General features: G+C 38.8%; 2 protein-coding genes across 2 annotated transcripts in view; one reads left to right on the top strand and one right to left on the bottom strand.

The window, feature by feature from the left end:
• Window positions 1-16,626, top strand: part of LOC149574804 (copper-transporting ATPase PAA2, chloroplastic) — a 223,313-nt gene that overhangs the window by 157,092 nt on the left and 49,595 nt on the right. The window contains exon 14 of the mRNA XM_089814630.1: window positions 9,972-10,149. Coding sequence (XP_089670756.1) covers window positions 9,972-10,149 — 178 coding nt within the window. The remainder of the gene's footprint in view (window positions 1-9,971; window positions 10,150-16,626) is intronic.
• LOC149574805 (uncharacterized) lies at window positions 15,045-15,969 on the bottom strand. The gene is made up of 2 exons (XM_089812135.1): window positions 15,910-15,969; window positions 15,045-15,778 (listed from the first exon to the last, which is right to left on the bottom strand). The coding sequence occupies exons 1-2, from the start codon at window positions 15,941-15,943 to the stop codon at window positions 15,453-15,455; spliced, it is 360 nt and encodes a 119-aa protein (XP_089668261.1). The 5' UTR covers window positions 15,944-15,969; the 3' UTR covers window positions 15,045-15,452.

The raw sequence follows: 16,626 nt of genomic DNA, 5'->3' as shown, positions 1-16,626 counted from the left end.
GCTTTAAGTATCCATAATAATATGCACGCAAATATTCTCTAGCATGTGTATTAAAAATTAAAGCAACATATGCAAGTGTGTTTAAACTTAAAGCAACTAATATGCATGCTTTAATATTCTGTGGCTAATGGTGCAATTCATCATCTATTTTAGAAATAAAATGGAAGAGTAAAAACCCTACATCCATAATTCACTAAACAACTGGATGACAAAGAGACCGCCATTACTAAATAGGACCATATACACACATTAATGGCATAGAACATGCTAATAATTAGCAAAAGAAAGACAATAATGACACAATCCTAATACTTATTACAATAAAACATGTTAAGGGCTTTATTTCAGGTTGCACATTACAAAGTTAATAAAAAAATACATCTTTTACTGAATGCAAAGATTTTCATAGGAAGATAAACACTTGTGCTCTCTTTTTGCTAGAATGATTTTTTTTTTGTAACTAGAACCTCCTTTTTCTACTACAATTCTGGGGCTTTTATAGATCATTCCCCTTTTTTAAGATGTTGGCAGCTTGTATAACCATAGGGGTTGTTTCAACTGTCTTCATGCCGAAGATTTTGCATCATTAGTTTCTATCTTCGTGGCATGAATGCTAGCTGCACTTTCCTCAACTAATTTACCATCATGATAATGCACTAATTTCTCCCACAATGAATGCTTTCTCTTTGCCATGTGGTGACATTTTCATTTTAAAACAAACCTCTACAATATTCCTCGAAAAAGACCCTTATCTTGCATGTTGCAGGTTTGGGCTATTTAATATTTGACAGAGATACGACCTGGACATATACCATGCAGGTGAAGATGTTCAAAAGCATGCTCACGCTACTGCCTTCAAATCTTGCACTGTTGACATGTGTCAACAATGCAGGCTTGCTTGAGGTGAAGACCTTTTAATCTTTAAAACACCTATAGATGAAACATGATGAGTGTAGGAAGAAAGGATGAGGAACTGTGGTTGTGAAACTTTTAACTTGGGAAACCCGACCACTGTGGAAAACATCTATAGTTTCTTTTTAGTTTTATGGAAAACTCCTTATGTATTCCCAATGTGGCGCCCACCCCAATAAAGTTACTTTTTTCTAATATTTGTCATTTTGCACTTTTGGTTTTCTAGGCGTCCTAATAGTCTAATATTAAGTAAACTAGATGGTTATATCACATTGTGAAGACACAAAAGTTTCTGAGTAGAGTTTTCGCTCTACTAGGGTTTCATGCAATCTTTGCGTTTCCTTGTGTACGACTCTCTGTTTGAGCTTTCCTTCTGTGTTTTTCACCTGTCAAACCCAATTTACTGGGGGAGTGGCCCCAGCTAGTGGTGACCCAGTTGTTGGTACTGGTGTTCACGCTATTGCTTCAGGAAGCCATGGCGCCTCCATTGAACGAACGTCCTCGCAAATTCGTCCTAGAGGTCTTTCACGAGGTAATCCTGATATTATCCTTCCTTTGCAAGAATTTGATGCTGCTTGTGATTGGTTAGAGCAACATACCTTAATAGGATATTTTTTAGGTAGGACTCCTGAAGCCATGCTCCAAGTATGGGTTAACAAGAGCTGGATTCCTCTTGAAGCTATGCTTCGAGTATAGGTTAACAAGAGCTGGACTCCTCATGGAGTCCGCCTTGACATTGTACAAAACCTTACTAAAGGTTTTTTTAATTTCGTTTTGCCAACCTGTTGCAAGTAGACGCTGTTTTTAGCAATGGTCCTTGGTTTGTGCGTTCTTCCCTACTATTTTTCAAAGATGGTTGAGAGTTTTCAATGTCTCTGACGACAAAAAGCTTAGGGTTCCTATGTGGGTAGAGTTGCTGGGTTAACCCTTGCCATGTTGGCCTTTTATTGAGTCCATTGCCAATACTCTTGGCAAAGTTATTACAAAGGAACATGAATTTTTTTTTAATGCTCCTCAGAAATGCATCTTCGTTCAGGTTGATCTCTCCAAGGATCTTAAGGATTCTATGGAGATACAGATTGGTTCTCAAACCTTCTCTCAGAAGGTGCTTTATTTGAACCTGCGTAACACCTGTTATAGGTGCCAGTCAGTGGAACACAAGATTAGGGATTGCCTTTTGGCTGTGCACAGGGTTAAACCCCTGCCTAAAGAGGCCCTTGTCAAACCAGCAAAAGGGAAGCAAAAAGAAGAATGGACCACTATTGGGCGCAAGGGCGAGGCTCCCTTGGCTCCTAAAATGCCATATGTAGCTATCGTTTTGGTTCCTCCTATTTCATCAAGAGCGCAAACCCTAGCCATTGTAGGAATACAAGCGGTTTTTCTGGAACCAAACCCTGGTGTTTCACAGGTTTCAAACCCTGGTTCACAGGGGATCAAGGCGGCCGCTAGGGCTAACACCTTGGTTGTGATTCACACTCCTCTTGTTGCTTCCTCCATTTCGACTCAGAATGTGCGGTGTTCTCGCAGTCCTTTCGGACGTGCTGAGAAACCATAGGAGAAATGTCGGGCTAGCAGTCCAGAGGATTTTCTTTCTGGCTTTAACCAAGTTTGAACTTTCTTGCAAAATAGCTACTCTCTTGAGGACGAGGAAGATATGGAAGAATTTTCATGAATTTTTTATCATGGAATGTGTGAGGTCTTATAGACCTCTCCAGAAAGTACTATGTCAGGGATACCCGTCTAGACTTGGTAATTTAGATTTTCTTTGTATGCAAGAAGTTAAGATCTCTAGTTTCATGCTTTCCTCTGCATGTCACGTTAATTGGCCAGATGGCATTATGTTTTCCTCTCAACATGATTCTGGAAGAGGTATAGTTACTCTTCTGTCACCTCGTCTTCATTTTGCTATTATTTCGCATGGTTTTGACCCCATGCACATAATCATTTGGATTTTGCTTTCTATCAACTATCATTCTTTTGGAGTAGTTAATGTTTATGATTCCACTGATGCTGTGGAAAGATCTCAATTGTGGGGCTAGATGGCTGACAACTTGCCTCTAGCTACTTGGGTTATATGTGGTGACTTCAATATGGTTGAGATGGCCTCTAACAAAGACGACATTTTGCCTTTTCGCTTGACAGCTGGGGAAAGGGAAGCCTGGTACTACATGCATAATAAATTGGACCTTTTTGATCCCAATACTAACCGCCACCAGCATAGTGGGGTTTGGCACACTTGGTCCAACTTTCAAGCTAGCGCTGACCGCATATTAAAATGTCTCGATCATGTCATGATTAGTGCACAATCTTTTTTCTCCTTTTTTGAGGATCGAGATTTACCTGTCATTCCCTTGCCAGATGTGATGTTATTAGACCACTATCCCATTTATTTTTTTATTTTGTGGCACACGGCTGTCCAACCAGTTGTTAGGACTTAGTTTTTCCTTAATACGTCAGTGCTGATGCATGCTTCCACTATTGCTCATATCCTACGTGTCTAGAATTTGGAGCCATGTCCACATTCTCAAACAAGGTGGATTCAGTGGTGTAATGATGCCATTACTAGATTCGCTCGATTTCTGCGCATCTATGGGCGGTAGTTGGCGGTTTTCAGAAGGCGGTCTTATGAATCCACTACCAGTGCTCTCAAGAAAGCTTTTGGGGTTTTCACCCTTAACCCTTTTGATGTTGATTTACAAATTCAACTTGCCAAATTGTGCCATGACAAACAAGTTGCAGATAATTATGTTGCTCAAGGGGCCCAAATCAAAGATCACCTCCATTGGTTGGAGGTTGGCGATAAAACTTCAAAGGAGTTTTTTTAGGCTCTTCGAGCTCGTCATACCAATTTTGGGGTTAAAAAAATCAAACAAGGCACTTCTGTTCTTTCCAGTCTCCCTGACATCCTGCAAGCTTTTATTCACCATTACGAAAATGTGTTTGCTTCGCAGGGAAATTCAGTTGCGTGGGAGGAAGTCCTCAGAAAGTGTATTTCTGTTACTCCAAACCGCCTAGCGATTGAGCAATGTGCTTTCTATGAGCAGCTTCTCACCATCTGAGACCTTAAAGAGGCGGTTTTTTCCATGGCTGATTGACAAGTCCACCGGGTGTGATGGGTTTCCTTGTGAATTTTACAAACACCTCTGGGAGTATATTGGTCTCGACCTGCATAAAGTTTACCTTGAAGCCTTCCATTTTAATAGCTTAGGAGCTATTATCAACAAAGGAAACATCAAATTCATACCTAAAGCTGGCGATCCTGAGGATATTTGTAACTGGTGGCCCATTACCCTTCTTAATGTGTCTTATAAGATCATTACTAAGGCAATTTTTCTTAAAATTGGCCATCTCCTTCCTTTAATTGTGCTGCTAGAGCAAAATGGCTTTATCAGATCTAGGTATATTCTTGACAACATCATTGTTGTCTGGGAAAGTATGGAGGGGGCACGCAAGTCCAATCAGCCGTTTGTTTTTTTAAAAATTGATTTTGCCAAATCCTATGACCGGATTGAATGGCCTTTCATTTTGGCTATGCTCTAGGCTCTTGGTTTTGGTCCCAATTTTCTTCAGTCTATGGAGATGCTTTTGGGAGATGCTAATGCTTGTATTACTATCAAAATATCAATAACTACCAATCTGAAGCCTTTGGGGTCTTTCATTCCATCAGGCACGGTTGCCCTTTGGCTCCGGTGTTATTGGTTCTTGTTGTTGAAGGGTTTGGTTACTTGCTAGCCCACTCCGTCTCTTCAGGTTTGGTTTGTGGCATTTCCTTACTAGATTCCTCTTCCCAATTGGTAAATGGTCATTTTGCTGATGATTCCTTTCTCACTCTTTTGGAGGATGAAGAAAACATCACTAATGCCTTGAATTGCCTTGACACTTTTTGTCAAGCCTCTGGCTCTGCTATTCAGTGGCATAAAACGCTCTATTATCACCAGTCATTTTTGCCAACTCTGCCTTGGCTTAACCAGTTTGAATGGAAATGGGTTACACACGGGGAGATTTTTCGCTTTCTGGGCATTCCTTTTGCCTTTCAAGCTTCGCCAGTTGATCTGTGGAACGCTGTGCTTGTCAAGATTGCAAAGAAGCTGGACTATTGGCTTACGAAATCACTTTCTCTTGCGGGAAAATTCCAGATTTTCTCTAAAGTTCTTGCAACTACGCATGTCTATTATTCTTCCTGTTGGGCTCCTTCCAAAGCCTCCTATAAGAAATTAAAGTGATTGCTCCGGGATTTCCTTTGGGCTTCTGGTTCCAACCATCATGGCTTTCGTAGAGTTGCTTGGGATTTTTGTTGTCTCCCCAAAGAGTCTGGAGGCCTTGGCCTTCTCTCCACGCAGAAGCAAGGCCTTGCTCTTTGTGCAAAATGGATTATTCGTGTGATCACTGGAGATGAAGCTTGGAAGATTTTGGTTCGGCATTGCATTTCCTCTGGGTTTCCTATTAACAGACCTGCATGGAAGGGGATTGGCTTTCAAACCCTTCTCATCATGCGTGAACCCGTGCACATACAGGGCTGTTTTGTTATCAAGAGAATATGGAAAGCTTGGGAAGCCGTCAAGCCTTGGCTTCGTTGGTTTGGTGATGAGTTCCGTGATGGGCTCTCTTTGAACCAATAGAGCATTTGGTGGTCTCCTCTATTTGCCATCTAGGGTATTCCTCTAGCCAAGACTCAAGGTGCTAGTGCTCTGCATTTTTTCAAACGTGGCATCAAGACTCCTAAAGACCTTTTCTCCAAGGTCTCCATGAGTCTCAGATCTTGGGAAGATACGCAAGTCCAGTTTCGTCTTGCCCGTTCAGATCGACAGACTTTTGACTTGTTGTTTTCTGCAATTCTAGGTCACTTAATCCACAAGGTGGGTATTCAGTCTGCTCGACCTTTGTGGACTGACTGGAAATGGTATCCTGCCACTCCCTTCACCAGCTACAAGCCAAGTTTGGGATATCGATGGCTTTCTCCCTATCTGTCGATGATGGATACCCTCAATTAGCACTGGCATTTGCAATCTTCCCTTTCTTAGTGGAGAAAGCGCTTTGACACTATTTGGAGTGCCATTACAGAACTCAAGATTGCACATTTTGCTTGGTGCTTGGCTTTTCAAGGTCTTCCCCTTAGGCCTCGGCTTAAGCATATTGGGGTTCCAGATACTTGGTGTCCATTTTGTGGGCAACCAAAGTCTTTCCTACATATTTTTTGGTTATGTAGACGTGCTCAAAATTATTGGCACTGGATTCATGATTTCTTTAAGCCGTTTTGGCTTGAACCTTTTTCTTGGCATATGGTTATTTTGGGTGATTCCCCTAGGTCCTCTAAAAAATTTAACCAGATCTGACATAGTTTCAGGATGGAGATTTTGTTCACTCTGTGGAAAGATAGAAATGTTGTTCTTTTCACTCACAGTTTTCTTGACATAAATGTTGCTATGTACACTAAAGCGTGCATTTGTAATAATGTAATGATGCAGATCCAAGTGCAAGCCAACAAGGTGGCTTTGGAGGTGGCCCACCTTTAAGAGCTTCTCAATCATTGGGGCAATGCCCCTTGTACGGTTGCCAGAGTGCCTCCTAATGCTTTGGTTGATACCACGCTGCCTAGAGGCTGCTGTTGGGGGCGCAGCTCTTCGGACCGCCGCTCGCATATGCCACGTTAGCAGGATTCCCGCCACCGCTCAGAGAGGGATGGCGATGGTGGTTGGTGTCGTCGCTCGGTTTCCCCAACCCACGTTAGCACAAGCTAGTCCTTGGGCCTGGTGGCTCCTCGTCCTAGTCCTCGCCGTGTTGTTTCTGGAAAGTGGCCCTTTCACTTGGAATTGGCCATCTCACCTTCGCGGCCTGATAACAAGGATGCTGACCAGGCCCTTGATGATGTTGTTGACGGCTGGACTGTTTCCAACTCACCTGCCAATCCTAGGGATGACTGGGTATTTCGTGATTGGGATGAACCACCCCCCTTAGCTACAACTGCTTTAGCTGCCTGAGGCTTGCTTCTTATATGTTTTTTTTGATGAATAGATGTTGATTCCAGCTTCGGCCGTGTGAACTTTTGCGGGGTGATCTTGTATCCCCTGACCCTTTTTTGTGAATTGTAAACTTTGTATATTATTTATTAATAGAAAAGGACTATTCATCAAAAAAAATATTAACTAAACAATGATAAAGTTAAATTTTAGTTTAACTTTATAACTTAATGTTATTTTAAATAAATACATTGGACCACATAAAAGCTTGTAATATCAAGTTCAGCATTCAATGCAGCACCAACATTCCCAAAGTAGAAACAATGTCAACTAGCCAAGTTAGTGTCCAACCTATCACTTATAAAAAATAGCATGGGGAAACTTTTTGGAGCTACTCCAAAATAGGGCCTAACATTCCCAAAATAGAAATACTGTCAACTAGCCAAGTAAATGTCCAAGAGGTCACATTAAAAATAATTTGGTGAAACTTTTTTAAGCCATTCTAAAAGAGGGTGTTATGCACATTTGGACCACCTAAAGTCAATAAGACATATACCACTATCAGAGGCTAAATCAAATGTCAACCCTAATGAATTAGCCTAGAGGAACATGTTGGATAGGTTAATGGTTGGGGACATTACAGCAACCTTGGGAAGTTTGAGGCTAGGTAGATTGTCAAGGATAAGGATGAGTCTTTGGTCTATGTGGTTTTGAGGATAACCATATTTCAAGCAAAGAATGAGGTCAAAATGCAAGCTCTCATTCTTCGGTTACAATTGTGCATTAATCATGGTCTATTAAAGGTAGAGATGGAGATTCAGCTATCATTGTGATGCAATAAAGAACAAAATTCTCAATTTGTGGAAGATTAACAACCTTCTCTTGATTAGTCTTGTTTGTCAAATTCATTGGAAACATTTACACTTAATCATGTGTATCGTGAGATCAATTTGGAGGCATATTTGCAGGCCAACTTTGATATTGTCAGTCGAGGAGGTTATTGTTGACATGGTGGCAGATTCATGGCCTACTTTGAAAAGACTTCTTTAAGGTTCTGTTGGTGAAAGGTGGTCATTAATTTGCATTTTTTAGTGCAATGATTTTGTTTTATTCTACCTATTTATTGTTCCTTCTCAATCATGCCAAGTTGAGATTGTGAATTACAAAAAGCTCTTGCGAAGTTTGTGTAATGATGACTCTTACGAGTCAGTTTGGATCTATGAGTTAGCTCTTCTTATTGGTGGTCATTGGAATGCATTCATGGAAACATTTATTTGGCTTGTGGGTGGGCATAGAAAACTCTCTTTTTTAGGAACAGTCTCAGAAAAGCAACTGAACTGTCTTTTAAAAGCCATAGTGGCTTGTTATCAGTGGACTTTGGGTGATGAATTCTTAGTGGCAGAGCATAAATATGGTGAAAACATCAATATTTTATCCATTCTCATGGCTATTTACTAGACCTTTGTAAGGCAAAATTATATGATACAAATATTTCATCCATTTTGAGATTGATGTATTTATCTTCCAGCAGTTTATGGTGTGAGAGGAGTTGTTTTTGAAGCAGCTGGTGCTCTTTCTTGGTGTGTTGGGTGTGATTTGATGAAGTTTTCTGAGTTTTTGCTTGCTGCCCAGACCTGCTGCAGTGTGTTCACAGAGCATAATATACCTGTACTAGTATATTCCAGTCTTCAATTATTAAGTGATATATCGTTGTTGATATGTTTATATTGAGCCTTCATATTGTCAAAAATAAAAATATATATTGAGGATGGTTATTACATTGATGTTCTATTAATATTTTCAAGACAACCATCAGGCTATTAAAATTATTTATTGCAAATAACTGAAGACCAAAGTTTGTTAGTGCGGATGACAGAATCTTGAGTAATAATCAGAATGCACAGAATGCAAAATGAAAACTTCTACAATTATTTTCCTCAATTAGAATTGAGCTCAAATACATGATAGTCATGACAATCAATTATCAAGTAGCTATGACATTTGAGACTGTTAAATGGACTAACAGTGCTAAATGCTTCTGTGAATAGAAACCAAATAGTAGTTTGGGAAAATGTTCAGATTATTCATTATTCCCAACATCAATTGCTCAAATCTACAACTTGTCCCATGTTCCACTAGTGTTGACCAAAGGATTAACAAATTCTGGCAATGAGGTTTGCACTTATCCTCTTTGGCACGAGCATATCCTTAGTTAAATATTTCCAGTTTCCAATCACCAGGATTAGTTTGTTGAAGTACACAGCAGTAGTGAATCTCTGATTTCACTAGCAAAATTGACATTTGGATCTCAACCTAGCTAGACTTTGAGAATAATTAAATTATATTATAACAACAATGCTACCATCTAACCTGTGTTGTTTATTTGATGTGTATCTATTAGTGATTTGGACAGCTTTGGTTGAGGAAACTTTTACTAGTGGGTAATTTATAAGTTTTGTCTGAACTCTTCAAATGAAATTCTGCTGGCTGAAAAATGTGATGTGTGTGTGTGTACAGGCAGACATATGCCTATTCTGAATATTTAAATTTTTCCAAAATTTTAACTTAAATCTTGAGACTCTAAATTCTCTATACAAATACTCATCTTGCATTTCTTAAGTTTTGATGAAATGTAATTGCAACATGTTTTTCCTACATAAACTTTTATATTATGCAAACATATGCATAAATGATTTTAATCTAGCAGTTCACTGCAATTGATGCACATGTTCCTCACAATTAATATTAATGTTCATGTAACTGTGCAAGGGATTTCTAGTAGGGTAGCATAAATTCTAAGCATGAGTACATTTGAAAAGGAGAATAATATAAGTTTCGTATCACAAGTCTGCAAGTTCTACTGACAAATAAAGCTACCGTATAAATTATTTTCTAGCAATTATTTTCTTCTGGTTATATGAGCTTTCCATTGGTTTTCTTCTGAGACAAATATTTAGCAAGAGTAAACTTGATGTTAACTTGTATTGACTTAAAATAATAGAAACTGATTAGCATAGATATTTTAGGATAAAGATGAATTTAATCCTACAAATTCTCTAAAAGCTAACAATTAACAAAAAAATACTTATATCAATGATGCAGGCTTCAGAAAATGGGAATAAAAACAATTCTATTGTCAGGAGACAGGGAAGAGGCAGTGGCAAGTATAGCTGAAATGGTGGGCATAAAGAACAGAGAACATGTTAATGCATGCCTTAAGCCCCATGAAAAAAGCAGTTTTATATCATCGTTGCAAAATCAGGGGCATTCTATAGCCATGGTAAATGTGGTGACTATGCTTTATTTTGTCTGTGACAATATACAAATGACTTTTGAAATGTTACCTACTTGAAGTTAGAGCATATTAGATTCTTGCTTGACCTGTCTATACAGTTTCATAAGAAAGTTTGTAGTGGTGTAGCTTCATTCTGGAATGTGGCCCTGCTATGATCAATTTTGATGAGGAAATCCCCCTACTCCGCAATTTCCACATCTTCAAAGTGGGCAGGCATAGAGTTGCTTAAAAAATGTTGGTGTACTTGGCTGGGAATTTCAATATTTGACGAGCAGTCAATGAGTAGATGGTATTCAAGCTCAGCCTCCTCCCAGAATACAACATGTGCATTTTCTTCTCTCTGCCATAGGTTGCATCCATTTACCATTTTCACCTCTAATATGATGTACATTGGTTCTCAAATGTCTCATAGGCATCTTATCTTCATTTAATTTCTGCTCCAATGTAAGCTATTCAGTAGTGAGCACAACTGGGTTTGAATCTAAGTTCCCAGGATTGGGTATAAGTTCAGCATTCCGGCATGTCGGTAGATTCAACTTTTACCCCCAAGTTCTGTAGAGCAGGGTACTGCCATACTATATATATTTCAGAAAATTAAAAAACTCAATTTATGAAAAGAATTGTACAAAATTGAAAACACACTTGATAATGATTAAAATATTTGATAATTATTGACTATTTTAATGTTTTTTCATGTATGTCAGATCAATATAAAATAGTAACTACAGTTATTCAATCAAATAATGCACGTGCCCTTCATCAAGGGCATCAACGTAATCACCTGGTTCATTTGAATCACAAGTAACTGTTATGTCACTCTCACTAGATACTGTAATGACCCCAAAATGAATCTATGATGAAATCATATGAAATGGAAGTGTATCTATATATATATATATATATATATATATATATATGTCCATTTATTTACAAAACAATTTCATGCCGCAAAGCATAATTTATTAATATATATAAATATATAACATTGATAGTTTCAAATTATCTCATTGATTTAATATTAACTGATAAAATATCAATTAAACTTAATGTATTGAATAGAAAATATATTTAACAGAAATTGATAAAACTTAATAACTTAGTTACTGGTTCAAGTTCGATTTGAAATACAGGTTCGAAGAATTGGTTCGCTTGTACGGCAAAATTTTGGAAAGGGTTTTGGGTTTGTTAGTACAAAAACATGTAAAATTTATATATAAATACACACATATATTTATGAAGCTTAGAAGCATAAGTTAAAATTAGAATGTCACATAGTATCATAAAATGATATGATATAATCATTTAAACACAAAAACACCATAGGCATAAATTTTAATCTTGTAATCATAGCATCATGAATCATGATTATACCATCATATATTTCAAGTTTAACATCAAAAACTCAAAACATTAAAATTAAATCATGATTCAAGAATCATAACAGCAAGTTCAAGTATCATTGGTTCAAGTTCAAGTTTCAACTAATGCATTAAAAATGACAAATGTATTAATATTTGTCTTCTTCATCTTCTTCTTTGTCATCGTCATCATCATCATCTTCATCATCTTCTTCTCCTCCACCTCCTTCTTGCACGAACAAACTCTTGCTCAAAAACCTCTTTGCTCTTGCTCAAGATGAAATGACCCATTTGCACACTACAAATGAGTCTTAGAAGCCAACATAAGCTATTTACATTCACTTTTTAGGGTTGTGGAACTCAAAAAAGTATGAAGTTCGTTCAAAAAAACCACTTAAACGTTGTTTGTAGGGAAAAATTTGACGAGGTTCGAATGAAATATGACCTGGTTGAGGCAAATTTGCTCGGGTCCGTTTTTGGCTGGGGGAAATTTGCCCTGGTTCTAACCATGCTCACAAAACTGGAACCTTGGCCAAATATTTGGCAAATGGGAACGAAACCAAGTACTAGTTTGAACCAATACAATGATATGTGATCAGAATAGCAAAGTGGCAAACCTTGGTAACTAAGCTTAAAAATAATAATATTGATTAAATTCAATATTAATGAAACTTAATAAATTTTAAATTTAATATTACCTGATTCAGATTAACATTGATTTACGGTGCACCCATCTTAATATTAATTTAAAACAAACTTTTGCAATCATGGATTGCACCAAAGGCTGCAACCCATGATCTCACCGAAGGCTATGATCATCGGTCTCAACCTTTGGTCAATGAACATGATCGTTTGACCACCTATAAGAAGAGCAGGCTGTCGTGTAGGAAGGAAGCAAGCAATCGATAACAAGAAACATTCAAAAGAATAATAAGAACAAAACAACAAATAAAACAAGAGATCGGATAGCAGCAACAAGATAAAAAGACATTCGACAATCTCAACAGTCAGTGATAAGGGGAAGACACATAAGCATGTTAAGAATAGAATATCAATACAATAAAGACAATTAGGAAACAATAGAACTTAAGTAATTCACTGAGCCACGCACAACAATATTAAAAGAAAGATAGTAGAAAAACAAGAAGCACCAAGTTGTATACCATTAGGAGTAATTTATAATTGAGCATAAAAATGGTTAGAGATTGTGAAAAAATAAATTGAGATAAGTCTATGAAGCACAACTAATAGTAGAGATATAAGAGAATAGTGGCTTAACTAGAAGGAAGAGAAGAATCTCCACATAGCGAATACCTACAGAGATAAGGTATGTATAAATTTTAGTAGAATCAATTGAATACTAATAGATACAAGTGTTGATCATATTATTAGAGATATTAAGTGGGAAAGAAGACTTATACCGGCTACAGAGACCAAGCTCATATTGGTAGAGGACATTCACTTTTGAATGTTGAGTTTCTCTAAAATGAGAACTCAGAGATTAGAAGGCATTCAATTTTGAATGTTGAGTTCCTCTTAGGTAGAACTCAAGGATTAGAGGACATTCTATATGAATGTCATGATTCCAAATTGGAATCGAGGGAGAGATTTTTTGAAAATCTGTAGAGACAATGTATGTATGTATGTATGTATATTGTAGTGGTTAATCACATGCATATGTTAGAAATCAGAGGCTTGGTCAGAGGTGGGATCTCTACCAAGTAATTATTGTTAATGAGTGGGCTTATTCATAGAGATCTTAGAGGCCTTAGAAGGGTACTCTCAATGTGATGGTTGCCTAATTGAGAATCACTCTCACTAGATAAGATAAGATAAGATAAATTTATTAATGTCCAACAAGAGATCATGAGAATCTAAGAAACTGCCTTGGAGAATGTAAAATAAGGCAACAACCTACAACGGGAGCCCCAAACGGTGTTTGCGGAAAGAGCAAGCAAGAAAGCAAAAGAAGAGAGCCAAATGAGACTAATTACTCCTCATAGGTGAGAAGTAGACTAGAATTGAAGGATACAATTTGGGGTAAGGCTGTATCTCAGACTGTCTGATGGAGCCGTTTGAAGAAGGGTGAAGTTGTTGAGTGCATCCTCTACAAGGCCTCATAGATCTGGTTTGATCTGAAGAAACAGGGCAAAGTGATCGCTTCTTCTCCTAAGTAGGAGACCCAAGTGTGAAGAAAGAGGTAATGAGCTGGTCAGAGGTCCGCCTCGATGGAAAAAGGAACTCCAAAGTATGGTCATGGAGCCGCATGGTCTTCTGGAGGTAGAGGGCAAGACACCACTGATCAGTGTAGCTAAAGAAAGAGGAAAGGGACCTACACTCTCCAAATAAGAAGCGAAACCTCCCCTTGATCTCGTAGTAGATGGGGCATCGAAACATAAAATGGGTCTCAGATTCCACCTACCCAAGGGAGCAAAGGTGACAAATCCTATCATCAATTTCAATCTGGTAGTCAGTCTGAATACGTAGATGGTGAGAGCCCACCCTAAAAGACACCTAGATATGTGGAGGGCATGAGTTCAATGGTGAGTGAGGTACTAGGGGCACACAATAACCTTGTCCTAAATAACCATGTTGTGCTCAGCATAAAAGGCCATATTTGGGCGGAGTTACCTTGAGGGTTACTCCATGTCATGATAATATACTGCTAGCAGATATCAAGCTTGACGTGCTCATTCATCTCATGTTGGGAGGGAAGGAGGTGAGTGGTGCCATCCAAAGAGAATTGAAGGGGGGGAGGCGATCTACCACAATCCCAATCAAACGAAGAAGAGAAGAGGCCTGGGCGAACGAACAATGGGCTTTGCCACCAGGATTGGATCCAATAACCGCCTTAGAAGAGCAACAGGCTAGGTAAGAATACCCGTGACGACCCTCAATAGAATCCACGAAGCCTTGAAGCCGATGGAGAAACCAAACTAAATGAAAGATAGTCTCAAGCTTGAAATGATGAGTCCCAACCTCGGCCACGATGATATTGTTGGGAGCGGATTGATGACATTTGATAATATGACGAAGGAGGGTTTGTATTCTTTCGACCGAAGCCCAATCAAACTCAAAGAGAGAGGGCCACCACACAATATAGTTGTAGAGGACGATGGGCCTAACCAAGGAGTCCAAGAGGAACATCTTGGTCACGGTATCTTAAAAGCATAGTAATGTGAATCGGAATCGGCACGGCTGAATCGAATCGTGAATCGGGGGTGAATCGCCGGTGAATCGGCGATGAATCGGCAAATTTGAAAAAACCCTTTAAATGTAAAGATTTTAACAATTTAAGACTTATTTCATGCACCCTTTATTGAATATAACTTAAAAACACTATAACATCATCAAATAGAATCTAACATACATAAACATGAAACATAAAATCCATCACATACGTAACTATGTTATCATTATGTACTAAAATGTAAATTGTATGCTAGCTGAAGTAAATAAAAATCAAATGATCATAATGATTCAAATCATAGAATCAGTAAGATGAAATCATGAAGATCTATAAGACATCAAATCATAAATGTATGTATAAATCTAAGATGAAGATCCATGAAAGTTTGAAACATATGTCTATCAGTGATTCAGTATCACTATCAATATCTATACAGTGTAAACAAAATATAAAAACAAGGCTCCAGCTCAAGCCTCATCATCCTCATCATCATCCTCATCATCATCCTCTAGCTCTGCTGCAGCCTCAACCTCAGCCTCTGAGTATCCAGTTTGCCTATGAGAAAGGCGTGTAAGGTAGGTCCTAGAGGACCGCCAAGCCATGTCCCCTGCATGGGCAATGGGCTCATGAATAACGTCGCTAGGGCCTGCGTGTGTGTGTGCGTGTGTGCGTCTACCAATGCATGAACGTGCTCTAGCTGCCTCTTCTGCCCTAGCCACAACCTCAGCCTCTACATCTACCTAGTCAACCCACGCGCGGTCTTCCTCAGTGAAGATTGGGTCCACGGTCTCTGTGATCCACTCTGATTCTGGATCAATCTCCTCTAGAATGATCGGAGAGGAGTCAGCGCCCAAAATCTGTCTAATTCTAAGACGAAGGTTGTAATGAACAAAGACAAGATCATTCAACCTCTGCACTGTCAACCTGTTTCTCCTCTTCGAGTGGATGTGCTCGAACATGAACCAACTGCGCTCACATCCAGAAGCGCTGCTCGGCTGACTCAGAATGCGGATGGCAATTTTTTGAAGGTTTGGGGTTGTGGCCCCAAACATTTGCCACCATCTATCTGAAATAAGGAAAAAACAAAAACAATTAGTCTCATTTACAAATTACAACTCTAAAATTAATGCATTATATAATCAACTTTAAGTTTAGAATCTAGATTCATGAACATTGAATATATTATTTAATTTTTACCTGGCTGTAGTGTTGTCTGAGCATTTATGGCCATCCTGCCAGAGAAAAGTGGCCCCTCCTTATTGTTCAACTGGTCTAGCTCAACAATCGCAGCAACGCTATTTTCATCGCTACTCAATCTCTGAATCACTGTGTATAAGCCAGTGAGAACCTCCGCATCCGCCTTGAACTCAGGACGGAAACGAAATGCCGGATTCAGATAGTAAGCTGCTGTGTGGATGGGTCGATGGAGCTGATTCTGCCATCTCCTATCGATGATGTCCCAAATAGGGCCATACCTCTCCTGCACTCCTGCATATTGGGCTCTGATGGCCTCCTTGGCCCTATCCATGCCATCATAAATGTAGCCCATAGAGGGCTTCTCCCCATCAGCAGTTCGTAGAAAAGCTACAAGGGGCTTAGCGACCTACATATAAAGTAAAACAAAAAATTTGAGTCAAAACTTAAATATAAAATAATATAACTTAAAGTAAAAGCAAAATACTAAATGTTAAATTGCAATAAATTTACCTTAAGGATTTCTCTAGCGGGTTTCCAAAAACCATCCTCATCAAATATGCAATCCGCCACATCTAACCCTACAGTGGTCGTAGCATAGGAAGAGAAAATCCACTCCTACCCAACAAACATGCTCCTCAATCCATCCCTTGATGTCAACAAGGACTGCAAGGTGATGAAATTCGAGGCAAACCTCGTGATACCTAGGCGAGCTAACTC

The sequence above is a fragment of the Cupressus sempervirens genome, chromosome 2, assembly GCF_028749045.1.
Source record: "Cupressus sempervirens isolate cs-2001-9-10 chromosome 2, ASM2874904v1, whole genome shotgun sequence".
Taxonomy (NCBI): Eukaryota; Viridiplantae; Streptophyta; class Pinopsida; order Cupressales; family Cupressaceae; genus Cupressus; species Cupressus sempervirens.
Note: the sequence above shows the minus strand (reverse complement) of the source record. Positions and strands in the feature narration are given on the sequence as shown.

Bases quoted from the DNA above. Each gene is read 5' to 3' on its own strand.
- LOC149574805 (XM_089812135.1), bottom strand. From the start codon at position 15,943: ATGGCCATAAATGCTCAGACAACACTACAGCCAG. The intron at 15,779-15,909 runs GTAAAAATTAAA...TCCTTATTTCAG, and splicing joins TCAGACAACACTACAGCCAG to ATAGATGGTGGCAAATGTTT.